Source organism: Vombatus ursinus, unplaced genomic scaffold (assembly GCF_900497805.2).
Source record: "Vombatus ursinus unplaced genomic scaffold, bare-nosed wombat genome assembly UNPS02012901.1, whole genome shotgun sequence".
NCBI classification, from domain to species: Eukaryota; Metazoa; Chordata; class Mammalia; order Diprotodontia; family Vombatidae; genus Vombatus; species Vombatus ursinus.
The window spans coordinates 3115674-3141460 of NW_020952679.1; the positions used below are offsets into that span (position 1 = coordinate 3115674).

Genomic DNA, 25787 nt, shown 5'->3' on the forward strand with positions numbered 1-25787 from the left:
AGAGAGAGAGAGAGAGAGAGAGAGAGAGAGAGAGAGAGAGAGAGAGAAAGAGAGAAGAGAGAAGAGAGAAGAGAGAAGAGAGAAGAGAGAGAAGAGAGAGATATGTAGTTTTGATCATAGCACTCTGTAGGAGAGGGCCACAATGTGTCTGATGATCACAAAGTTCAAGTTGTCATAGACTAGCTGTGTGCCAATCAAACCAAATCACCTGAAAGTAGGGCAAGCACTGGGGCTACAGTTATGAGGTGGGGTCCTCTGATTTCTAAGCCCCCCCCCCACCTTGGTTGGGTGGGTTTGAGCCCAGTGATCCCATGACATTCTCATGAGCAGTCTGTTCTTTGGCAAGTCTAGGGTGCCCTGTTTTTTTTTTTTTACCTGAATCCCTGAGCCTAATGGAACCCCACCACTTGGGGATCTCTTAAAACTGACTTGATTTATTATTAGCATTAAAAAAAATTATTTAGAAGTGACTAAATCCTTTACCATTTTAAAATAAGAAATTAAATAGTATAACTCTCCCATGTAGGTAGAAAAATTCTACAGATAAACATATCTCACCTGCTTCTGAGCATCACCATTGTATTCCAAATGTGTGGTCATAAGCTCAGAGATTTCATCTGAGAAGGCGCCCAGTCCACACCCCTCGATTTTGAGATGAGGAAATTGGGAATCAGGAGATCAAGTGAGTTGTTTAAGATGTCACTGGGAGCTTGTTGTCGAACTGCAATGTGGCTGGAATCAATCCAAAGCTCTTCCTTTGGTTGGCTTTTAAATGGATTTCTGCCTTTGTCCTAATCAATCATTTCCTTTCTCACTCCCAAAATTGTCTGTGTGTGTATATATATATATATGTATGTGTATGTATGTGTGTATGTGTATGTATATATGTATATATGTGCATGTATATGTGTATGCATATGTGTATATGTATATATGTATATGTGTATTTATGTATATATGTATATGTGTGTATGTATATATGTGTGTGTATCCTCAACTAGCCACCATCTTCAGAGGAGCAGATGTATTTTTCTCTCCTTGTTCCTTGGTGTTTTTCACCACTACCCCCCTTATGACGTTAGTTATTTTTTTTAAAAAAAAAGCAGGTTTCATTGATCAATTTTGCTTTCACATCAGAATCAGTCTTAGAACTATATTCTCTTCCTCATTCCTGAAATTGATCCTCCCTTGCAATGAGAGAAAAAGTTAAGCAAAAACTCTGCTATGCAGCAATTGCTTATCTGACAGTGTATCTGCCTTTCTGACCTAGTGGTCCCCCGCCTCTCTGCTGATGTGAGGGTATTAGGTTTCATTATCATTGATAATTACTCAGAAAATATAAAACACCGAGGCATGAAAAATCCTTACCTGAGCCCTTCAGGGTGGTTGCCCATTTGGATCCGGGGATGCAGTAAGTTGATAAAGTTCTCATTGATCATGTGGGAAGTCAGGGTTCAGTTCCTAAAACTCAGCATGGCCACATATTTCTGGGTCCAGAAAGGATTTCTTCTTTCATTTCTGTGTAGAATTTGGTGATGCTGTCAAAGAAATTACGATTGGAGAGTCAAAATCCTCCCTGCCCCCAGTGGTCTTCTTCACCTGTGAATTTGAATTTCTTTAGGGGAGAGGTAGACTTAACATTTCAAAGAAGGTTCTTCCAAAGTGTGTTTTGAAGTTGTTCTCAGCTTTTAGGGTTGTCTGGTAAGATGGATGGGGTTCTGTCTGAGCCTTCATAAAATCGACAGGGTTTTGACCACGTGTTGTACATCTGAGTAATAATTTAGGCTCCCAAATAAGTATCCATCACTCCCCTTGGGGAAGATCAAGCATGCAAGATGGATGAGAGGAGTGTGGTCTAGTGGAAAGAGCCCTGGTGCTTGAGCCAGAAGACTTGAGTTCAGATCCTGCTTCTGAAGCTTACTATCACTGTGGGCAAAACATTTAACCTTCCTGGTCTCGGCTTCTCATGTGTGAAATGAAGGGTTTGAATTCGAGGGCCTTTGAGGTCCTTTCTGGCTGTGTGACTGTGATGCCATTGAATGTTTGCTTTCGTAGCATGCCATTGTGTTGGAGGATGCCTTGTGGTATAAATGTGCTCATCTCAACTCTGTTGTTGGGTTATGGGTCATATCAAGAAGTTTGTGGTGCTCCAACTGGAACACTGAAGGAAGCATAGTGTCCAATTCTGAATTCAAGGCATGTTTGTGGAGTCAGGTTTTTGTATCTGTTGTTTTCTGAACTCATGGTTTTATGGGATGAGAAGATGATGTTTTATTTCATTTGCCCTCCAACCCTCCTCATATCCATTGATCACATCCTTCTTCCTTCCTCACTTTCAGTCTCTTTTACTCTTTGCCGAAGGAGGATGGATGGGGCCATTTTCAAGGTTCTTTGTAATTAGCTGAAAGACTCACTGCTGAGGAAACAGGGAAGTTTATGGGACCTCAGCTTTTTGGCCCTGGGTGAATGAGGAAATGTAAGTTCCTATGTACAAGTGTGTGAAATTGGGCAAAGGGTGAATAATGTATTGAACTTCCATGCTGATAATTCATTTTAATGGGCCTTTTCACTCTTAAAGAATTGTTGTTGAGAAACATTATAGTACATTGGAAGGAGCTCGTTAGAATTGTTTTAAAAACACAAATATGGATTTCTCTCTTTCTATTATACTGGACTTTTCTGGCACACATCATTGGGAAGCTGCCATGTCTGAGTACCACAAATAGAAAAGTGTTTCAATAAAGTCATGTGTGATTTTAACAGTTTTTATTCTGTGTTTAGATGTGAAAATGTATTCCTCCAAAAACATCTCATCAAGACAGACTAACTGAGGGAAGGAAAATGACTCTGTTAAGCACAAAATTACAAGTCAAGTTTTTCCTGCTTTAAAAAAAAATGATTTCTCCCTTTTCAGAAATGAGTTTTATTCCAATTCTTTTCTGTTCACCAATAAGTTAGCCCTCAGGTTTTTGCATGTCTTGTCCCTTTTGAGGAAGGGAGGGAGGTGCTATATTCACCATCTGGGAAAGTTGTTTCCATTTTTCATTAGACAAAGAAACGACAAGCAGTGCTGTTATTGGTTGATGCCAGTTGACTTATCTTCCCCTCTTGAGAATGAGCTAAATTTGATGTTAGAAAGACTGGTGAGCAAACGGGCATGGTTGATTTGCCAGTCAGCTCCCTTTATTCCTCATACAAGATGAATGCATCTCTTGTTTGGGCACTTTGACACCCTTTGTTTTTAAGAAGTCTAGATATCGGAATGCAGACTGCTCAAATTAAACTTGCATCGTAAGTGAGTGATCCTGACCCATCAGAAATATAATCACCTGAGGAACTGGACTAGAGCCGTGCTGGGTGCCCAGGAGTGGATGGATCACAATGAGTCGCACAGAGTGGGAGGCCTGGATAGGCTGCCTTCATCCAGGCTCACTTTACACTTGTGTCCTTCACCTGCTCCAGGTTTTGGCCAAAAGGGGCTGCTTGCTGTTCATTGCATTCATCTCTCACCTCCAGACCCTTTGCACAGGCCGTGCCCCTCGCCATGCCTTCAATCCACTTCCTCTTCACCTTCACTTCTAAGAGGCCTTAACTTCCTTTAAAGTTTACTCGAGTACCGGATCATACAAGAGGCTTTTCCTGAATCCCTCCTGGGTGCTAGCGCTCTCCTTGCCCCAGCTCATATTTTGGAACATTTGATATGTGCGTGTGTGTTCCGAATGCATGTTGTTTCTCTCCAGGAGAGTATAAGCTCTTTGAAGGCAGGGACTGTATCGTTTTTATCTTTGTATCTTTGGTGCCTGCCATACAGGGACCATTACTGAATGAATACATGGTTACAAGTAATGCCGATATTAACAAGATCACAGAAATATTGGAGAATGTTGTAGCGATTAATCAATTACTTCTTGTATTGGGTTTCTTTGTTTATTCCCCCCCCCCTCGGGGGCCATGAGCTCACAAATAGGCAGCCTCCCACAGTGTTCCCGCTAAGGTTCACCTTCCTCAAGTGCGGGTCTGGTGCTGGATGTAATTGTCCTCCGTGTGTGTAGTTGAGTAAATGGATACATCTCGGTAAAAAAGAACGCCAAGATTCACGAGACATGTGATGAACCATTCTGGAGAAGCACTCCAATTTGAGGTTGCCAAGCGGTCACTCTTAGGAGGTTTTTGATCCATCCTGTTATCACCATTCAGGAAGAAAAAAATAATCGAGATGCTTTGTTGTGTCTGGCTGGCCGCAGACACGTGGGAGTAGGTCCTTCTGTTCTGTTATTACTTTGCTGGTTGTTTTTTTTTTTCTCCCTAGCATGGACAAACATTTTTCTCATAAACCCTACTGAGAAACCAGGAGCCTCTGCTGGAGCCCAGTGCCATCTCTCCAGACAAGTTTCGCCACAATGCCCGTGCATTTCATTTCCAGGAAACTACAGGGCCTTTCAGTTCAGGGGAAATTCATGTTTCACTCAAGCAATTTCCTGACAGGTGCCTCACGCTCAGAGCCTGGCCTAACATACTGCTGCTCATAGAGTAGACACAATTATTTAATCATATGGAACTCTGGGTAATTATCCCTCAATCAGTCTCATCAGGCATGCCCAGAATGGAAGAATTTTGTAATCAGAGTGAATTTCATTGAAGGTCCAGACTCAAGGATTGGGGAGGGGAATATGGTTTTCTCAGGAGAGAAATGCAAAGTAGTATTTTCTTGGCTCACAAGATCACAGATTGAGAGCCAAAAAGAGAGTGCAGAAGCTATCTAGCCCGACACCCTCATTTTACAGAGGAGGGAACTGAGATTCAGAGAGGGGAAAAGAGGTAGTACACATCAGAGTCAGGACTGGAACCCAGGGCCTTTTCCACTGAGCTCTGCTGCCTCCGTCATGGGATCAAAGATGCTGTCCAGGCCAACTCTCCCATTTTACAGATAAGGAAACTGAGTCCCAAGGGGTTAAGGGGATCATGGATGTCAAACTACAAGAGACTAAGAGGCCATGTAGTCCAACCTTCTCATTTTAAGATTGAAGAACCTGAGGCTGAGAGAGATTAGTTGGCTTTCCACAAGGTCCCTCAAGAAATAAGTTTCGGAGGCAGGATTTGAACCCAGGTCCTCCAATTCAGAGCCAGTGTTCTTTCTCCTATGCCACACTGCCTCCTTCCATTTTTTCCTGTAGCTCTGAGATGCAGGTAGCCTTCAGTTAGTTCCCTCCTCTTTGTCACTCTTGGTGCCCATTCCCATGTTATATGAAAGCTGTAAGTCCTCTCTCTCTGCCCATCCATCTGCCAGTCTCTCAGCCCACAAGCATCTAGGAAGCTCTCTTGGCCACCCAGAAATCTGATGGCTTGTGTTGCCTGGCACTTGGTGGTGGGTGTGGGGTTGAAGTCAGCACTACTCATCCCCCATTTTGACTTTTCCTAGCATTTCATGAAATTGGCTGCTTTCTGCTGTGCTGGGAAACAAGCCCTCAGCCTGAAACCAGCCTGATTTCTTGTTACCTCCCTGTCCCTGTCAGCAAGCAGGAAAGGGACCTGGGGATGCCCAGGGGCAGCTTTTTTCTTGAAGCTTTCTACAGATCATCAAAGCTGGGATTCTTTCTCAGTCTCCTTGAAAATTCTGCATCCTTCTCGCTTTCATCCCTAGAGAGCAGTTTGGCCTGTTTGTGTCAAAATGAATGGGAAGCTTAGGTAGAAAGGCAGAGGCCTGTATTTAAATGAAACCAAGCCCAGCAGCACTCAGTAATGTAAGGGATAAGGAAATGGCATGGATGAGGGGAAAGACTGCTGGATTTGGAGTTAGAAAAGCTAGATGTCAATCCTTTCTCTAGCTCATCGGTCTGTGAGACCAACCTGGGTTGGGCAGATTAATTCCCTTCTATGGCCTCAGTTTCTTCATATATAACATGAAGACTTTGGATTAGACCATCCAGAAGCTTCCTTCCAGCTTTAAATCTTGCATTCCTTTGAATAAAGCACAAAAAGAAACGAGCATTGGATAAAAGATACTGTGAACGTTAGAAAAAAGTGAATAGAAGCAAACTATGTAACCAAAGTTCCTGGTTTCAGATAAAACCCTCTTCAGGTTTTTGAATGTTCAAATATTCATGTTTGCTAAGTTTATGAAAAAGATTTCTTTTTATTAGTGGTGATGTGGTTAGCCAACAGTTTGTCTGAAAAGAGATCTGTGGTTTTTATTGGACTACAAGTTTGGTGTGAGTCAGGCAGAGAAGGCAGTGTGGTACTGGGAGAGGACTCTGGCTTTGGAGTCAGAGGAGACCTGGCATCACCCTTATTTTCCTCCAGCTGCTCCCTTGGGACTTTAGACAAAGCTTCTCTTGTCTCTTCCTGGTGTCCTCACCTGCAGCTCGAGGGTCTTTGACTTCATGGCTCTTACAGGCCTTCTCATCTCTAGGTACACGAGTGACTCCATGGCTGCTACAGACCCTTCTAGCTCCATCCTCAATGCCCTTGAGACTAGAAAACAGAAAGGGACCTGAGAGGCCAGCTCATTCAACTCTTTCACTTTACAGAGAAAGAGCCTGGGTGCAGAAAATTCAAGTGAGTTGTCTAAAGTCAAACAGGTAGCAAGTAGTAAGCCAGGTTTTGAACCTAAGACCTGTCCAACTTTGCCCCCAATTTCTCATTCAGGATACTTTTGATTGCACTACACTTCTGATGTGTCTGCTAAAAAGACATCCTCCTAATCTTGGTCTGTATTAACAAAACCTTTCAGGAGTGAAGAGGTGGTGGGTCTCCTTCCCTCTGCTCAGGCTACATTTGCAGTGATGTTTGCTCTTCTAGGCCCCCAGTGTAGGAAGGACATCAATGAACTGGAGAACATTTGGAAGAGTAGCCAGGATGAGAAACACTACTTGGAGGAACTGAGGGGGTTTAGCTGCAGGCAAAAAGGCGCTGGGATGACTTGGTAGCTGCCATCATTTACCCTGAAGAGCTGTAATGTCAAAGAGGGATTGGACTTGTTCTGCTCAGCCTTGGATCTAGAACAAGAAGCAATGGGGAGATTTTATAAAAAGGCAAATTTGGGCACAATTAAGAGACAGATTCCTACCAGTTAGAGCTGTCCAGAGCTGGAATGGAATCAATACCTTGTGTTGTGCAGTGACTTCTTTCTCTTTGGAGGTCTTCAGGTAGAGTCTGGATCCCTGCTCCTTTCTCGGGCCTGCTCCAGTGGATTTGGATGAGGTACCTCTGAGGTCTCTTCAAACAGGATTCAGTGGAAAGAGCACTGGCTTTGGAGCGAGAGGACCTGCACTCACATCTTAGCCAGGTCCGATTTGTAAAACCTTGGACAAATCACGTCCTCTCAGCCTCAGTATCTTCATCCTTAAAATGAGGGGATTGTCCTACAAGACCCTACGATCCCTCCCAGACCTAAATCTATGGTCCAGTGAAAGCTGAAATTCCATGGTTCGATTCCGGGTTAGATTTTTTAACTCACCTTGCTGAGCTGATTGATTATACCGAAAGGGCTAGTTTGCTCTCTCCTTGTCAGCACCATGGCCAGATACCAACAGAAAGCTTTGATATGGTCTTCGCCTTGGTTGAAGGAGTATTTTTCAAGTTTAAGGATGCAAAGAACAAGTGACATGGACATATATGTCTTTTTTTTTTTTAATTTCTTTTTTTGGTGAGGCAACTGGGGTTAAGTGATTTGTCCAGAGTCACATAGCTAGTGACTGTTACATATCTGAGGTCAGGTTTGAACTCAGATCCTCCTGACTCCAGGGTTGGTGCTCTATCCACTGCGCCACCTAGCTGCTTCCAATGGACATGTATTTCTGAAATCAGACAGGAAAAAACAGGGCTGGTTAGAAGGGAGGGGGAGAGAACGTCCATGTATTCAATTTCAAAACCGTCTCCATTTACTGAATCCTTTTGGAATATCCTGAGCACAATTTATCACACTCCAGTGGATAGTAAATAAATATTTGGGATATTGGTCATGCAGTAATGTGTCATTTATCAATGCAGTTTTAGTTTTATGAAACCATGTGTTGCATGTGGAGTGTAATTAACAAGTAGAGAGAAGGTGGTTTATCATGGCATCTCACCTGAGCTGACAGTCTGTCTAATTATTTCTGTTTGAGTACAGCAATAACATTTATAACTGACACCACGTCTCTAGTTTACTGTGAGTAAAGACTTGCAATTCTCAATCTCCTCCCCCCCAGCTGTTATGAAACCAGTATATTACAATGTATATCTAAGAGAGGCAGAGTGGTAAAGTACGTAGACAACTTGATATAGCGTTTCAGGGACCTGAGTTCATCTCTGTGGTCATATTAGTTAGCGATGTGGTCACAAACTAATTATTTTACCTCTCTGCCTCAGTTTCCTCACCTGTAAAATGAGAATGATAATAATACCTGTCATTCCTAATACATGACATCATTGAAAGGCTGCATGGTGCTTAATTTCTATAGACCTTGATGTCCTCATCTGTGAAATGGGATTGATAAAAATACTTGCAGTACCTAAGTTATAGCGATATTGTGATGCTCAGATGAAATACTGACATAATGCACATTGTAAACCTTAAGAACCTATATTGATATTGCTGTTATAGTTATCACGTGTGTCATTGGTAAATGTGTTCAAAAGGTTTTGAACTACAATAAAAGGGAAAGGAAAATGTCCTTATAGTTACTTTGAGAGAGACAGCATTCGTGATGGATATTGAGTTGTGATGAACTTCCTCTGTTACATACTTCACTGTGTGACCCTGGACAAGTCACTTACACCTTTAGTGTCTTAGGCAACTCTCTGAGCAGGATAGTTGTTCATCTGCATCTGTGGAGAGAATTTCTGCACCAGCATTTCTTCCACACCATCTAGATCTTTTCTCCATTTCCTTATGGCTGTTCACCTGGAGCAGGATTTATTTTCAAGTAATCTCTGACTCATTTTCCCTTCATTTTCCATTTTAATTACACAAAATCCTCTGCCTCTTGGTGTCTTGTAACTTTGTAAATACTGACTTCAATCCATAATGCTGATGCATTACCAATTCTTGGGTGAGACAGGGGTACTTTGATAATTGGGTATGTGTTCCATCAGCACTAACTGAAACCCATCCATCCTTTCTCATCCGGCATGGTTCTTTTCCATGGCAATGCAGAGGTTATCCCATCCATTTGCACAATGCACAGGGGAGGGAAAAGAGGGCTGCTTTGCTTTTTTTACATTTCTAGGGATACCAGTGTTGTCACGTCAGTATCCACCTGGTGGCCCTAGTCCAGTCACAGGTCCACCGTCTTTTCCAGTCATTCATGTCCTGGGTGCCATCTTTTGTGTTAATGTGCTTCTTTAGCCCTCCTAAAGTTAGGTGATATAATGGATGGAGCACTGGATTTGGGATTGAGAGATTGAATCCTGCCTCAGGCATTTACTGTATTAGCTGTGTGACCCTGGATGAATCACTAAAACTATGTCAGTCTCAATTTCCTCATCTATAAAATAGGGATAATAATGGCACCTACCTCACAGGGTTGTTGTGACCATCCAAAGAGATTATATATGGAAAGCTCTTTGCAAAAAGCTTGAAGAGCTATATAAATGTTAGCTGCTGTTATTATTATTATTACTATTATTGTTATTTTTACTTCTTGGACACGTCATTGATTATATGTTGTAATTCAATAATGCTCATCCTGTGTCTTCCTTGACCTCTGGATGACCTGTAATTTTGAGTCTTATGAAATCAGGATTCCTGGATTTAGAACATTCAGGAAGCATCAGGAGAGCATTGAACTATCCATTCAACCTCAAGCTGTCACTGGATGGGAGATCTTTGCCACTCACCTGATTTTTCCTATATCTTTTTTGGTCATCATGAGTATTATTGGGAAGGAGCTGTCACATTCTAGGGCATGGTATAAGTGGCACAATCTGGGTTATTTCCTTGAATGGATTCTTTGTTCCAGTCTACTTAAAACCCAATGTGCCTTGTGGTTTCCTGAGTCCATCCCTTCTCTCATGTACCTTCCCATCCTGAAATACCCTTTCACTGTTCCTACTTGCTAAACTCTTACCCATCACTGAACGCTCAGCTCCATTGTCCCCTTCTGTCTGAAATATTCTCTCTTCTCCCTCATTGAGAAAGAATTGTTTCTTCCTAGGAACTATCATGCTATCATATGCCCACATCTCATCTGTTTCTTCGATTCAATTTCTTTTGTTTTAAATTTTTTTTCTTTTTTGTTATGAGCTAACAACAAACACCAGCACACACAAACCTTTCTATATTCCAACAAGAACAGTAAAGGATGACTGGATATGGTATGAATTTCTGCTATGTACAGGTTTTTTAAAGTGTGTATTGGATTTACAATGGTAGGTCCAACACTGTTCTGCTTGTCTTTGTCTTCTTCTGAACTCTCTTCCACTCTTGGCTGTGAATTTTGGAAATATTTTCTTGTCTCTTCTTCTTAAATTTTTTTTTCTGGCATCACCATCACTATCTCCTTACTCACCCCCCCCCCTTCCCCTGCCCCACCACCACAAATGTCCCTTGTAACAAGTATAATCAAGGAATACTCTTAAATTTAATTTTACGTTATAATTGTTTGTTTTTAAATCAATTATATTTCTTCTGTTAGAATCTGATCTCCTCAAGGGAGTGGGCTGTATCTTACTTATTCTCATACCCTCAGTACCTGCCTCTAAGACCTTTCCTTGGTGAACCTGAATATTCCTTGATTTGGACCCTCCCTGCAATGGTGCAGGTTGCAACCTTTCCATCTGCTCTTATATCCCCTGGAACTCTTGCCTGAGTCCTTTTCTATACTCTCCACCACGGTCCTCTGCCCAATGGGCCAAGGGCCTTCTTCTGGCTCTCCAGACCTTGTGTGGGTCTCAGTACTGCATATAAGCCATGTATTGTTTAACCCTCACCCTGGCAACTGGCCCGGTCCTCATGCCCATCTCTCTGATGATTCCCTCTGGGCTACTTTCTATGCCTGTATCTTGGTTGGTTTTTGTTACCTCTTGCTTCTACCCACCACATAGATCTCTTTTGCCAACTGGAATTCTTCTGAGACAGTCTTGAAGCCATGCATGGTGACTAGGAGAATATCAGTGTTTACAAAGCATTGGCCTTGAACATTGAGGGCTGTTAATTACTGCTTATTGAAGCAATTTCTTCCTTTTCTTTCTTTCTTTCTTTTTTTTTTTTTTGCTGCCCTTAGGTCCCTGCATTACTTTCCAAATCTAACCCTGTAATTTGTACCATTTTCTCTCCCTGCTTCTCCATCCCTTTAGACTCTTTGCTCCAGACCAATGGATCGATGTTTCCTCAAGTAAGGACAACTCTTGTCTTCATTTGCCATCAACTTGTGTCTCATAAGAGAGTTTTTTCTCTTTGTCTGAACTGCGGTAAATGATTTTGCTTTATAATGAATCCAATATGGTAGCACATTAATGCAGAGTGCTTCTTAAATGTCTTTTCAGTCAACATTAGGAGTGATCTTTAATCCTTTACAACAGAGAAAAGATGACTATAAGATCTTATGGGTTTTTTTTAATCCAATGAAGGTCAAGTTTGAGCTGGTCTTTGATTTGTGGTTTAAAGGGAAAGGTTGAGAGAGGAAGCTAGTATAATCGATCCAGGTACTGGGAGAGTTGGGTAAGCCTGGGTTCAAATCCTACCTCTGAAATTTAATAGCTGGGTAATCTTGGCAATCTTGTTAATTTCTCTGAACTTGAGAAAACAGATTATGGATAGAGTACCAACCCTGGAGTCAGAAGGATCTGAGTTCAAATCTGGCTTCCAACATTTACTGGCTGTGTGACCCTGGGCAAGTCACCCAAATTGCCTCCAAAAAAAAATTGAAGAAAATAGCTTATGGTTGGTTGTGCCAGGGGAGGGAAAGTTCCCAGGGTGGCTAGAATGACAGGATTCAAGTTTTTGTGAAAGTTGTGGTTCAGTAGTATTTTATGCAACACAGACACTGAATTTCTTCAGCCTGCCTCTGCATCTCTTTATTTTTCTTTTCCTTGACAAATATCCACCTGGGGACTGTCTGCTGGAAGTGTCCCAGAGCCCGCAGCCCCAAGCTGATGCTGACAGCAGATTCCAGCTCAGGGTTGAATTGCATATCCCTCCCCCATCCCCACACCTTTCTGGGCCTTTGTTGGAGGCCCCGGCTGGCTTCCAGGTCGGCTCATTGTGAAGAGACGTTCCCATGAAGGCAATTGGAGCTAGTTCAGAAGGCAGAGGACTTTGTTTATCCTCATACTTAGAATGTTTGTATTGTTTTCATTTTTAAAATGCCTTATTAATTGGGAAAGTTCTGTGTGCTGGGTCTGTGTATATTGATAAGTTTATCTAGATTTCACTCTCTCTCTCTTTTTATTTTTCCAATGATCTACAGTGTCTGCAATGAATTCATACCATGTTCTTTGCGTCAGGCCGCCCTGGTCCTAGCAGTTTGAATTCTCGATGCCTCTGCCTTGTTTATTACCCTCTTTCGTGCATCCTATCAATTCCCCAAAGAATGGAGGCTGCTTGAATGTAGGGACGGTGTCATCTTTGTCTTTGTTTCTGTCTCCAGGGTCTCCTAAGGTGCCTGTCTGGTAGTCAGTACTTCACACAGTATGGAAAGGCTGCTGTAGGTGGACAGTGGGCCAGGGCAGGATCTACTCTGTCCCAGAACCAGGCAAATCTAATGCTGGATCATAGTCATTCTCTTCAGGAGGTCAGAAGCTGGGGCAGCAGAGATGAAAAATAAATTACCCTGAATTGCAGGACCTTGAGAACCTGGCCTGGTCAGGGTGGACGAAGTAGGTGAAGTAGTAGGTTATTGAATCTTTTTTTTTTTTTTGGCTAGGCAATGGGGTTAAGTGACTTGCCCAGGGTCACACAGCTAGTAAATGTTATGTGTCTGAAGCCAAATTTGAACTCGGGTCCTCCTGACCCCAGGGCTGTTGTTCTATCCACTGTGCCACCTAGCTGCCCCTAGGTAATTGAATCTTATATGGGAAGGTGGGGACCCCGAGAGATACCTGCCAGTGATGGAGCTTAATGGATGATCCACAGTGTATTTTTGGTACTCGTAATTCTCCAGGCTCCTAGTGAGGTCTTTTGTCTTAGGCAACAGAGTTAGCTAGGTGAGACCTGGTGTCAGAAAGACCTGAGTTCAAATCTAGCATCAGATATTTACCAGCTGTGCAACCCTGGGCAAGTCACTTAACCTGTATTTGCCTCAATTTTCTTATCTGCAAAATGATAACAATAGCACCTACCTACTAGGGTTGTTGTGAAGATAAAATGAGGTGATGTTTGTATAGCCCTTTGCAAACAATTTGCAATATAAATGCTTGATATTATTAATACATCCAATGTATAATGTAGTTTGCAAGATCAGAGAGTTTCTTGAATAGTAGCTCATAATCGTGACTGGCAGTGAGCCCACTAGGAGGGTCACAACCAGCATCCAGAAAGCCAACAAGTCTGTGCACAAAGCTATGATGTCATTGGTAGAGGGGCACGCTGACCCTGGTGCTGAGTCGATCAGAGAATCATTAATTGTCTCACTACAAATGGAGTATTTGGACATATTGAGAGCCATGGGAATCCAGAACGTATGTCATCTGCTAGAATGGAGTCTATTTTCTTATATCCCTAAGCTAACTTTGAAAATAATGACCTGAGGCCTATTGGGAGACTCAGATCATGGACTATCCATAAGGGACTAGGTGAGCTTTAAACTCACGTTCTATGGAGTACTTTAAGGTTCACAGAGCACTTTCAAGTTTTGTCTTATTGGGTCCTCACAACGATCCTGGGAAGTTGGAACTATTATTATAATACCCATTTTACAGATGAGGAAATTGAGAGTGAGATGGGTTAAGTGACTTGTCCAGGGCCACGTGGCTTATGTCTGTGACTGGATATGAACTCGGGGCTTCCTGAATCCAAGTCCGGTGCTTGACGTGCCGCACCATTGAGGTGTCTCGGGTGGATGCCAGTTGTTAGGAATGTGCGTGGCATTCACTTTCCCAGCCTCTATTGAAGAGGTTGCTGCCATCTGACTGTAGCTAGTCTTCCTTCTTGGCATTCCTCAGTGTAAACACATGTGATTTGGGTCCTTTTATGGACGCGGCTAAGGAGTTCTGAATGTGTGTCCGGCTGACAGCGGCTGTGTGTGTTTGAATCCATAGTGATGGAGCTTGTTTGCTCTGGTGAGGTATTTTCCCGGTCGTGAGCCACCTCCGCCTAAGAAACCATCTGTTTTTGAAGCAAGCAATCACTCACTAACAGATATTTATATTTGTTTAATGTTGCCAAGCACTGTGCTTGGTGTTCAATTCAAAACGATAAACATTGATTAAGCATGTACTGTGTGCCAGGCATTGTGCTGAGTGCTGGTGTTGTGAATGAATGCGAAGGCAGAAGTGAAACATTTCCTGCCCTCAAAGGGCTTACCTTCTGTTGGGGCTATCTCACACACACACACACACACACACACACACACACACACACAGGCTAGTATATACTGAACTTGAGGAGAGGGACTGGACCTGTGATTTCATTGGAATAAGGAAGTCCTGTGTGGGAAAACCCCTTGATTAATACTACTTCCTCTGCAAATCAGTGAGAGATTAAGTGACTTCCCAGAGTCATACAGCTAGTACATATCAGAGACCAGACTTGTACCCAGGTCTTCCTAACTCCAAATTGGCTCTCTGTCCACTGTGCCTTATTACCTCTAGTCTGAATTTGTACAAAATAAGTATATGGTGGAGGGGGGCCACTAGCACATCTAATTCCCGCTCAGGACTTAAAAGATGTTAAAACCAAAGTCTATCCTATTATTATGGAAGACATAGTGACATGGGGGAAAATCAGAGACCCTTAAATACTGAAGATGTGAAAGTGATCCTTGAGTTCTTCATTGACCCACCCCATGTTGGGATTTTGGTTAGAGCACTCAGAGAATGCTGATCAGCTGGTCTCAGTGGACTTTGTCCTTTGAGGTGTGTTTTGAGGATGAGGAGGTCATAGTTCACACACAACACTACTATATCCAGGCCACCCGAGACTGATCACACACGCATGTGTAAAGCAGTTGGAGACAACGTGCTCCCAGCACCAAGTTGGGTAAGCCCTTGGGCGTGGAACTGCCAGCTTGGTCCCATTGGAGAGTGCGTCCTACACTAGCCAGCTCAGAACAAAACAGCCCAGGCATGTACCATCTAACAATGACAGTAGTCTGGTTCTGCTTTTTGGTTTTTATTTCCTCTCTCTACTTCAGCAAGCTTGTCTGGTGGGAGGGTGTCATTGGCTGGAGATAATCTGGGACTTAAGTGAATCCAAGCTTTCTGACATCTGTCTTTCCCTCCCTTCGCTGTTTTACAGATGCCTTCGTGAATAGCCAAGAATGGACATTAAGTCGATCTGTGCCAGAGCTGAAAGTGGTGAGTAATTCATTTCACAGTTCTTTTTAGTGCCTGTGTATTTGGCCCATTTTTCACTTTGCTAAACCAGGAGGATGGGCATCTGCTTAGGCAGAAGAGCAGTGCCTTCGTGAAGCAATCCGGAAGGTCTGCGTGAATGAGAGAGTTAGCCCAGAGTGGAGGAGTTGACACACTGTGCCTGGAAAGGGCCTGGCCAAGGCTGTCTCCAGGCTGCTCTCTGGTGGGGACCATCACTCTGCAATGTATTTATGGGAAAAGATTTGGCCCTGGGCCTCTTCGTCCTGTTTCCAGGATCTGTCTCCTTCTCGTTGCCTCTTGGATGGCAGAGTCTTCCTTTGACCCTAGTGGAGAGTCTTTTACCCTCTCCGAAGTTCCAGGCACAATGTCCAGAAAGCCTCCGTGGTATAGTGTATTGAGAGTTGTCTCTGGAGTCAGAAATTCCGGGTTTCAATGCCCAATTTGCCACATAATACCCGTGTAACTTTGTACAAATCATCCGATATCCCTGGACCTCAATTTCCTTATCAAGATGACCTCAGGTCCCTCCCAAGTCTAATTCTGGAGTCTGTCATCCATAAAATGAGACAGTTGGACTTCACTAGAGGACCTCTAGTGAACCTTTTCAGCTATAAATCTGTGATTCTGAATAACTGAACCTCTCGGGCCCCTAGTTTCTTTTTCTTTCTTTTTTTCCCCCAGTTTCTTTTTCTAGGTGACCTCTAACATCCCTTCCAGCTCTAAATAGATTGGCCTAAGTCACTTCACCAATCTGGGCCTCAGTTTTCCCCTCCAGATGATCCATCCAGCTTCAGACCCAGGGTCCCATTTCTCAGTGATTCAACCTCAGCGAGGCTCCCTCCCAGCACAGTTTAGGGGGGTCTCCTTAGGGTTCACTTCCCAATTCCATCTCCTTTGTTACTTTTGTTACATTGTTACTCCTATTCTCTCTTGTTCTAAGGACATGATACTGACTTTGCACATAGTCTGAATTCACCTGCTGTTTGCCCCTTGACTATAAGGTAAGCCATTTGAGGGCAGGAGCGATTTACTTTTGGGGTTTTATTCCCCTAGCACCCAGAAGGAACTTCAAAGGCATTTGTTGAATCTTGAGTGGAATTGACCAGAGTAGATACAACAGTGAAGTGGGAGAGATCCATTTCACCCACCAACTCTGACTCCCTGGTGTATCCAAGAAGGTTTATTTCTAATATGTTTGTGCTTGTGCTGGGGAGAATGAGGTGCCTTCATTTACATATGTTATTATTGCTTCACATAATACAGTGGCTGGTCACCAATCAATCAGCAAGCATTAATTAAGTGCCTGCTGTTTGATAAGCTTCAGGATACAAAAACATAATTGAAACTGGCCACATCAGATTTTTCTCTTTTTCTTTTTTAAAAATGATTACTAGTGTTTTTACCTATCATCTTTATCTCTTCCTGCTATCTACCCAGAGAACCCATCCTTATAACAATAAAGATATCAGCATTCAATTTTTTAGGGCACACTGTAAATCTGTTTTATGACTCACAAATAGTACTGATCTGTGAGTGGTAAAAACAACTTGGTGAATAAGTGGCCATTTCTCAGAAAAAGGCCCATTCTGAGATTCCTTGCTAGCTTTGAAGCCATTTTCAATAATTAAAAGAGAAGTTTTCTCTTGGTCTGGGCTTCCACACACGTCAGTTTGGCTTTGTTGGCAAAGAATAGGGAGAGAGACTTTGCTTGAAGAAACTGAGGACGACCCTGGACGCTGGAGAGAGGGGGTGATTAGAGAGTGCACACAGAGAGCTGGCAAATGTAGAAGAGATCAAGGCACAACATACAAATATCTATTGATAGTTTTGGGGAAAGTAGGTTAGTGGTTCAGCTGAGGAATCAGGTGCCTTTGGATTTGGAATTGGAAGACGTGAGTTTGAATCTCAGTTCTGTCCATGACATACCTATAGTCCTTGGGTATGTTACTTCTGCCATCTGGGCATCAGTTTCCTCATCTGTAAAATGAAAAGTTTGGCCTATAAGAACCATTTTAGTTCTAAATTCATGAATCTACGAATAGATAGGCTTCCCTCCAGCTCTATCTCACCCTGCTTCCCTGGGACTCTGTTTCTTCATTTGTCGTATGAAAGAGTAAGATTAGATGGCTTCTGAGGTCTTTTCTCACTCTACTTCTATGATCTTTTTTTGGGGGGGGTGATTTCTAGGCAATTGGGGTTAAGTGACTCGCCCAGGGTCACACAGCTAATGTCAAGTGTCTGAGGTCGGCTTTGAACTCAGATCCTCCTGACTCTAGGGCCAGTGCTCTATCCACTGCACCACCTAGCTGCGCCTAGCTCTATGATCTCAACCCTTGCCCTCTCTGGGCCTCATTTGCCTCCTATGTAAAGTGAGGGGTTTAGATGACCTGCCCTCTGAGGTCCCTTCTGCTTCCAGGTCTAAGATCCTTCCCTTAGGTGAATGAGTGAATTTGCCTATGGTTTCAGTTGTTTAGTTAGAGACCCAGAAGGAGGGCTCCAGCTGACTACCTCTCAGTGTTGTGTGCTTTCAGTCATTACCTTCTGACCCAGGATATAGTGAAAACATTCATTATCACACCAGAAGCGAAGTAATCAAAACTCGCCACTCACCGCCATTTGATCCATTTTCAGTATTTGGGGAGGTAGTGGTTTTATCTCCCCGTCAGCTCCATTCCCTGAGAAGTTGGGTCTGCTTTTATCGGCCCAACAGTCAATCATAAAAAGGAAAGACCCATGTAAATTCTTTTATTCAATAAACATTTCCAGAATACCTACCTTGGGCAGAGCTCTTTTCAGCAGTGGGGCGGTGCAAAGGTGAACCAGACACTTCACTCATGCTATAAGCATAGCTTCTTTTGCCTTCATGGCAGCCCCTCCTCTCTTGGTCCTGTTGAATTTTTGTGTACAAATGAGGGGCAAAGCCATCATTTCTTATGCGCAGCCATTCGGATAAGAAAGGGGTTTTATTGGGGAAAAGGGTCTATAAAAATATATCCAGCATTAAGTAATTCAAGTAAAGGGAGCAGTCCTTACAGGTCTCCTCTTCCATTTGAAGGGGCCCCTCCTAAATAAATCTGGGCATGACAAAGCGTCAAAGCTGCCTGGATTCTTTCTCAGGTTTTCTGCTTGGCTGCCCCATCAGGCTGTCTCAGCTTCTTCCTCTGTATAATTATGCCTTCAGGGTCTCCCTGTCTGGGAGGGGAGAGGCAGCCCCTGAGCTGAGTGACAGGGCCAAGAGGGTTCCCCTGACAATGCCCTCTCTAATGAGGACAGAATTGCAGGCTTTGAAGGTGCCTGGGTCCATCTGGGCCCGTTCTTCCTTGTTGAATAAATCTATGCAAGAAAACCGCAAGGGAACTGGATATCTAAGAGGCTGAGATTTCAAACAGGATTGTGAAAAAGATTAGCTTCATTTATGTAAATAAATGGCCATGTTTTTCCAGAAAAGGAACTGAGGTTTTTATGAATTTCTATTGATCTTATATTTTTATATCGCTAATTTCCAAATACATCTCTCCTGTCCCCAGAGAACTGTCCCTTGTAGCAAAGAATAAAAATTAAAGAAGGGGCGAAAAAAGCAATTCAGCAAACCCAACCACTAGAATGATCGAGGTTGACAGTGTACCCAGTGTTCTGTAGCTATGGGCCCCCACCTCTGCAAAGGAGGGAGGGAAGTACAGGTCACTTTAATAAACAAACTAACAAACACACACATTATATATAATTAAATAAAATATTGATATTAAAATACATATTTGCCCTGGTTTAATTATTCTGTATTATAGAATTCAATGGGAGTAATGGAAGCCCTGTTGAAATGGTGGTTGGATTTACAAAGTAAGAAAGTCCAGGGTGAACTAGAGGACTGTCACGTGCAGTGGTTTGCCCTTTGCTTGTTGTTTGTGGGATAGTACCGGAAACGTCCTGGGTGCTGTTGTGGAGGTGGTTGTGAGTCATTTCAGTTGTGTTCACCTGCTCATGACCTCATTTGGGATTTTCTTAGCAAAGTTACTGGAGTGGCTTGCCATTTCCTTCTCCAGCTCACTTTGCAGACGAGGAAACTGAGGCAGAGAGAGTTAAGTGACTTGCCCAGGGTCACACAGCTAGTAAGTATCTGAGGTCAAATGAACTTAGGAAGATGAGTTAAAAAAATTTTTAATTTAATTAAAAATTAAATCACAACAAAATAAAACAAAGAATCTTAGATTAGATGCCCTCCAAGGTCCCTTCCAGCTTTAATTCTATGAAATACATCTGACATGTCAGCGAAAGTTTCCATTCAGAAAGCTTAATCCCTACCCCATCCCTAAGTTTTAGTCTTTAAACCGTTAACCCTAAAGCAGTCTGGAAACCCTGATTCTCCAAAATGACAGATTCCCAAAAGTTCAGAGGGAGGTTTCGTCCTGTAAAAGATAAGCCCTTCCTCCTAGGCGTTTCGCATCGACTGAGCATTTGAAAGATCAAACAGAAGTTTGGAAGACCCAACATAAGGGCATGAAACAGGGTGCACAACAAGTCCGGGCTTCACTGGGTTCTGGGCCAAACGAAGGACGGGCACCCCACGCTTCAGGAGGTCAGGAGGGGAAAAGACGCATGAAGGTGGGAATCGAGGAGGAAGACTTTGGTTGGGTCCTGAAGGGGAGGGAGGATTGAGATAAGCAGAGAATGAGAAGGTAAAAGCTGAGAACCCAAAAAATTGGACTGATTGAGATCACTGTCAGGGTCTCTTCTAAGGCTAAGATTTTAGTTTGTTCATTAGCCATAATTGATCTCTGAAAAATATTGCTCAGAGATTTTGAGCTTTTCCTTAAGAATTACGTGAATGAATGGAAAAGGCATTTATGATATGGCAAGAACTATGAAAAGCACAGGGGGTACAAATACAAAAAGGGATAGCCCTTGCCCTCGGGGAGCTTACATTCTAACAAGAGAAGACACATGGAGGAGTGAAAACCATGGAGGGGTCCAAGGGCTGGTCAGTGGAGGTCCAGGGGAGTGATTGATAGGCCCTTCCCAGCAACACTGGTAGCACTGAGCTGACTGCTTTCCCAAAGAAAGAGGTAGGAGAGGGAGGGGTACTCTTGGCAACCAGAAGACCGGGATAGAATGTGACCTGTGGCCCAGCAGGACTAACAGCGGTGAACAGCTGAGGCCCCACCCAAGGCAAGAGCTCCTAAACTAAACAGATTAAAGCCCCTGGGGCAGGCCTCCTAGCTCTAGAGGGTCAGGAGGCTAGATGGAACAGAGGGCAGGAAGATGACTGTGGTAGAAAGAGCCTCCTACATGATGGGGCTCATGGGCAAGAGGCCGGCCATTGTTTGGCCACAGAATCCCCAGAATCTAATGATTCTCTCCATTCCTCTGACTCTAAACTCCACTGCTATTTTCCAGTACGCCATTTCTTACACAATTCTGTCTTCTCTCTTTGTTCCTGATGGAATGGAAGGAAGGAAAATGGCACCGGGAGTCAGAGGCCCTTTCAGGCCCTCCCTCATGAACAGATCCGTGTCACTGCTGCAGAAGTGAGGCCAATAGCAATGCCTGTACCGGACAGACTAAGCTGCCACAGCTAAGATGATGTGCACCCAACAGGGCAGTGGATAGAGTGCCGCCCTAGAGTCAGAAAGACCTGAGTTCAAATGCGGCTTCAGACACTTGTGTGTCCGAGACCCTGAGAAAGTCACTGTTTCCTCATCTTTAAAATGAGCTGGAGAAGGAAATGGCAAACCACTCCAGAATCTTTGCCAAGAAAACCCCACATAGGGTCACTGAGAGTTGGACGGTACAGAACAACAGCAATAACTTTTTTTTTTTTATTCTGAATTTGATACAAAAAAGAGCATTTCCCAGCTACAAAGGAGAATGTGTAGAGTTGCACATCAGATTGTGAATCTCTATTCCATACCACTTGTTTTATGCTTTAAGTTCACGATAAATTCAAGCAGGAATTTGCCTTCCTGTGCTTCTTTCTGAATTTCCTTCTTTTCCCTTCTGGGCCCATTAATTGTTTTTCAAGGCTCTCTCTCTCTCTTTTTTTTAAGTACTTTTGGAGATGTGAGGGGTGGGGTGGTTATCACTATTGTTAGTAGTCCTTTCCTCCTTCAAATTCACCCCTATAATTAAAAAGGGGGTTAAAACCCTTATACCAAATAAGCACAATCAAACAAAACAAATTCCCACCCCAGCTGTGTCCACTGACACGTTTCTTTCTGCATCTTGTATCTGTCTCCTTTTTATCAAAAATTACGTAGCACTTTTCATCATCAGTTCTCTGGAGATGTGATTGCACTCGCTTTGTTTAGAGTGCTTATGCGTGAAGCTTTTTTTTCTCTTCCCTTTACAATGTTACTTTATAAATTAGTGTCCTCCTGATTCTGCTCACTTCAGTCTACATCAGTTCAAACAAGTCTTCCCAGGTTCCTCTGGAGCTGTCTCTTTGGACGGTTCTTAAGGAGCGATAAAATTCCTTTATATTATATGCCACACTTTATTCAACCATTCTCCAATTGATGGGCACCTTTTAGTTTTCAATTCTTTTCTTTTTCCTTTTAACCCCTCCTTTAATATCTATCCTCTGAAGCAAAGTGTTTTGCTTCCAACTCTCTCTTCCCCCTATTATCCTCCTTCTTCACAATGACATCTTTTCCCCGCCCTGCCCATATTCCTCTTGATTTTGATATGTTCCAACACCCAAACTCTGTGTGTGTGTGTGTGTGTGTGTGTGTGTGTTTCCTCAACCTTCCTTTGTCTGGTTCACAAAGAGTAACAGTCATTTCATGCCTGTATCCCTACCTCCTTCTCTATGTTTCTATTGTTCTTTAGAAACACTTCAATTTTGAAAAATAGAAAGCTCTTCCCTCTTTTCTATACAAGTGTATTGCTGTTAACATCCCCTTTCTCTTCCTTCTTCAAACTTTTCCTACCCTTTGATTCTATTAGATTTTGCTAATTTTAATTTATTACATTGCTTGAGATATAATATTTAGGCCTTTTTTTGGTTATGATTTTAAGAGAGTCCATTGATCCTTAAATTATCTTGACCTGTCTCCTAGGTCATTTGCTTTTAATGCCACCTATCTCATATACTCTTCTATTTTTTCAATCTTTTAATTTTGTCCTAATATTTTCTGTTGTCTCCTGGAATCATTGATTTCTGTTTGGTCTGTTCCAATTTTCATGGAGTTAATTACTTGGGTAAGGTTTACCATTTTCTTTTCTAAGACATTTGTTTTCCTTTCCCATTCTTCAGTATTTTTAGTTCTTTTCTATCTTTTGATTCTTTTCTTTTTGGTATTCTTATAATAATTATTAAAGTGCTTAGCACAGTACCTGGCACATAGTGCTATATACATATTCATTATTATTATTAATATTTTATCATTATTAGTCCTTATAGAAAATCCTGTTATTTTTCTCTCTTGCTTTTGATTACAGTTATTATGCGGACTTATTTTCTTCTTATAGGTTCAGTTTTGGGGTATTTCCAGGTGTTTAACAGTTTTTTTTATCATGATTTTTGTCTTTATCCTATCTTCAACCTTTGTTCCTGCACTGGACCTTTGTGCCAGTGCCAGAATTAGCTCTTTGTTAGGTTGGGTAGGCTGGTTGGTCTTGATTTGTAAGGCATTACTTTCTGCACTGACTTCCACCTAATGGGGTGTGTCTATGCCAGTGACGCTGGTAGTGCTCCGCTGCATATCTGGATCTTGTTAGTTCTTGGGACTAGAATGTCTGCCGAGGCAGAGCACTTCTGTACCCAGACTGGTGGTTTCCAAGGTCCAAATGGATTTCTATCCCCCTGAAGCTTTTTGGGGCAATCCCTCTACTCTTACTCCCTTTGCAGGAAACAGATGCCCCTTGGAGGTACCTGTCTTGTTTTCCTGCTATGGTATTGTTTGTTTGTGTGTGTGTGTGTGTGTATGTGTGTGTGTGTGTGTGTGTGCGCGTGTGTGTGCTCTTTCCCGTTGTCCTTAGACTTCTGCTGGACTTGTGCAGTTCTGGTGCGGTTAAGTAATTTGCCGTTGTTTCTCATTGGAATTCTTGGTCTGGTGCTATTTTTAGTTTGTTTTCTGGAGTAGATTTGTGGGAACTGGGCTGCCTGCTTCTGTTCAGACAGTCTTCTTTGTCCAAAGTCCTCATCCTCTCAATTCGCAGATGAGGAAACTGAGGCTCAGGGAGCTTGAAGGAGTTGGTTAAGGGGCCACAGGTGGAAAGTCTTAGACTCCACAGCCATCTTTCATTCCCCTGAACTGTGCTCTCTCCCCACTTTTCCTTCTTCCTTTCCTTGCCTTCTTGAACGTACAGTGTAGAATATAATTTCCCCTTTTCTTAGTGACTCAGGATCATCATTATGACTTGAGTTCTTGTGGGGATTCTGGTTCAGGTCTGGCTTGCCCCAGTTTGCCTCAGAGGAGCCTGGCTACTCTGAAATTCAGTGGTTCTGTGGCATGCCAAAGATGCTGCTGTGGGGGCTGCTGACATGAGGTCGAGGTGCCGGCCTCAGCACTGACCCTTAAAAGTGATTTCTTAGATGAGATTGGGGGGCTAGTTTGCTGCTTACTTATTCATTTCTTCCGTCTTCTAGTGGAGTGACCACTACCTGCTGGGCAAGATAGCATGACCGCTTTACTTCAGCATTAATTAGTGAATCAATAAATCAACAAGTACTTATTAAGCACCCACTGTGTGCTTGGTACAAAGCTTTAGCTGCAGGCAGACAGAGGAGCCAGAGCTGAGGTTGGCAGCCTTGGCTGAACCTTTGGGGCTGTGGAGATGCCTAGAGGATCCAATTTTGTTAGAGCCTTCTAAACTTAGAACTTCCTATGTGCCAGGCACTGTGCTAAGCCGTTTACAAATACTGTCTCATTTAATCCTTGCAACCCTGCGAGGTAGATCCTAAATCATTTATCCTCTTGTGCCTCAGTTTCCTCATTTGTGCAATGAGGTTACATCTAAGAGCCTGGGCTCCTAAGTCACTGTTGGCCTCAGTTTCCCTCTTTAAAATGAGCTGATGGATCTCCATGGTCTCTGAGGGCCCTCCCACTTCTAGATGCAGGATCCTCTGTGTCTTTGCCTCCCAAGCTGCTTTGCGTCCTGTTTCTTTGTCCCTAGACCCTCCCCTCCTCTGCTTTCAGTGGGTCTTTCCCTTCCTTACTGGCCCTGAGCAGCAGGTGCTGCTGCTGCTGCCACCTGACCCTCAATTTCCCCCTTCCCTCTGCTTTTCAAACGTTGTGCTGTCTCCTGTTCTTTGGAACTTTCATCTGAAAAACCAGGTCTTTGCAGGTGTGCCCTTCCCACCACTCTGGCTTGGGGGAGGGGTGGCGTTTGGTTCTTCTAAACTGGTGGGGCATCAGGCCTGGCTCTTTGGCTGCCCACGTGTTTCCTTTGAGGGGCGACCTCCAGGTTTGGCGCTGTCCCGGAGCTCTGAGTCTTTCTGACTCTGGTGTCTGGATAACTGAGGTTCTCTCCCTCTTGGCTTCTCACCACCATCCTTTGCACATCAGAGATGTTCTGTAAGTGTCAAATGAATATTTATGTGCCTAGAAAACTTGCAGCCTTGTGGCAGACAGCTCAAAAACTCAGCAGCCATCATCGTTTCTGATGGAATCTTGTCAAACTGGAATCCTGTTAGCTTTTAATTGTTGTAGGCAGGTTGATCCCCCCAGGGATGGTTTTTTTGGCTACTCGTAAAACAAGTATAAAGACCTAAACAGCCCTCAGTCCCACGAGGCCCTCTTCCCAGGTCAGCGGCAGTGCTGGTGGTGGAGGGGCCGAAACAAGGGGAGAGGCCACAACATCCAACTGTTTTAAGACAGCCTTGTACCATGGATCCTGGTGACCTGTCCTCTAAGAGTCCGTGCTATGACTCCTTCATGAATAAAATTTTAAAAAATATACTATCCGCCCTCCCGCCCCTAGCTCTGTCCTGAGCCCTCTTCTCTTTCTGAACTTCTTCTTGGAGATTTCATCTGCTTCCTTGGGTTTAACAAGTTTCTCTCTGTAGGGTACTCTCAGATCTCTGTAGCCAGCCCTGACCTCTCTCCTGAGTGCCAACCCCGCGTCAATAACTGCCAACTGGGCATTTCTACCTGAGTGTCCTCTAGGCCTCTCAATCTCAGCATGCCCAAAGCAGAATTCATTATCTCTCTCTCTCCAAATCCACTTCTCCCCCCTGCCCCCGATGCCTCTCACATTTCCCTTCCTATTTTTCTTTCCTATTATTCCAGTTCCTGCTTTGTCTTTTCAGGTCAAACTGACCCAATGGCTCTTCCCTCTCTACCTTACCTCTCCCACCTATGGGCTTTTGCCCTGGCCGCTGCCTGTGTTTGGAACGC

At 43.4% G+C, this 25787-nt stretch overlaps 1 protein-coding gene across 5 annotated transcripts in view; it reads left to right on the forward strand.

Moving 5' to 3' along the window:
• LOC114040256 (arf-GAP with GTPase, ANK repeat and PH domain-containing protein 1) overlaps nucleotides 1-25787 on the forward strand; it is a 414344-nt gene that overhangs the window by 257329 nt on the left and 131228 nt on the right. For all 5 annotated transcript variants that reach the window (XM_027858294.1, XM_027858290.1, XM_027858292.1 and 2 more), the window contains exon 2: nucleotides 15377-15435. In XM_027858294.1, the coding sequence (XP_027714095.1) occupies nucleotides 15377-15435 (59 nt within the window). The remainder of the gene's footprint in view (nucleotides 1-15376; nucleotides 15436-25787) is intronic.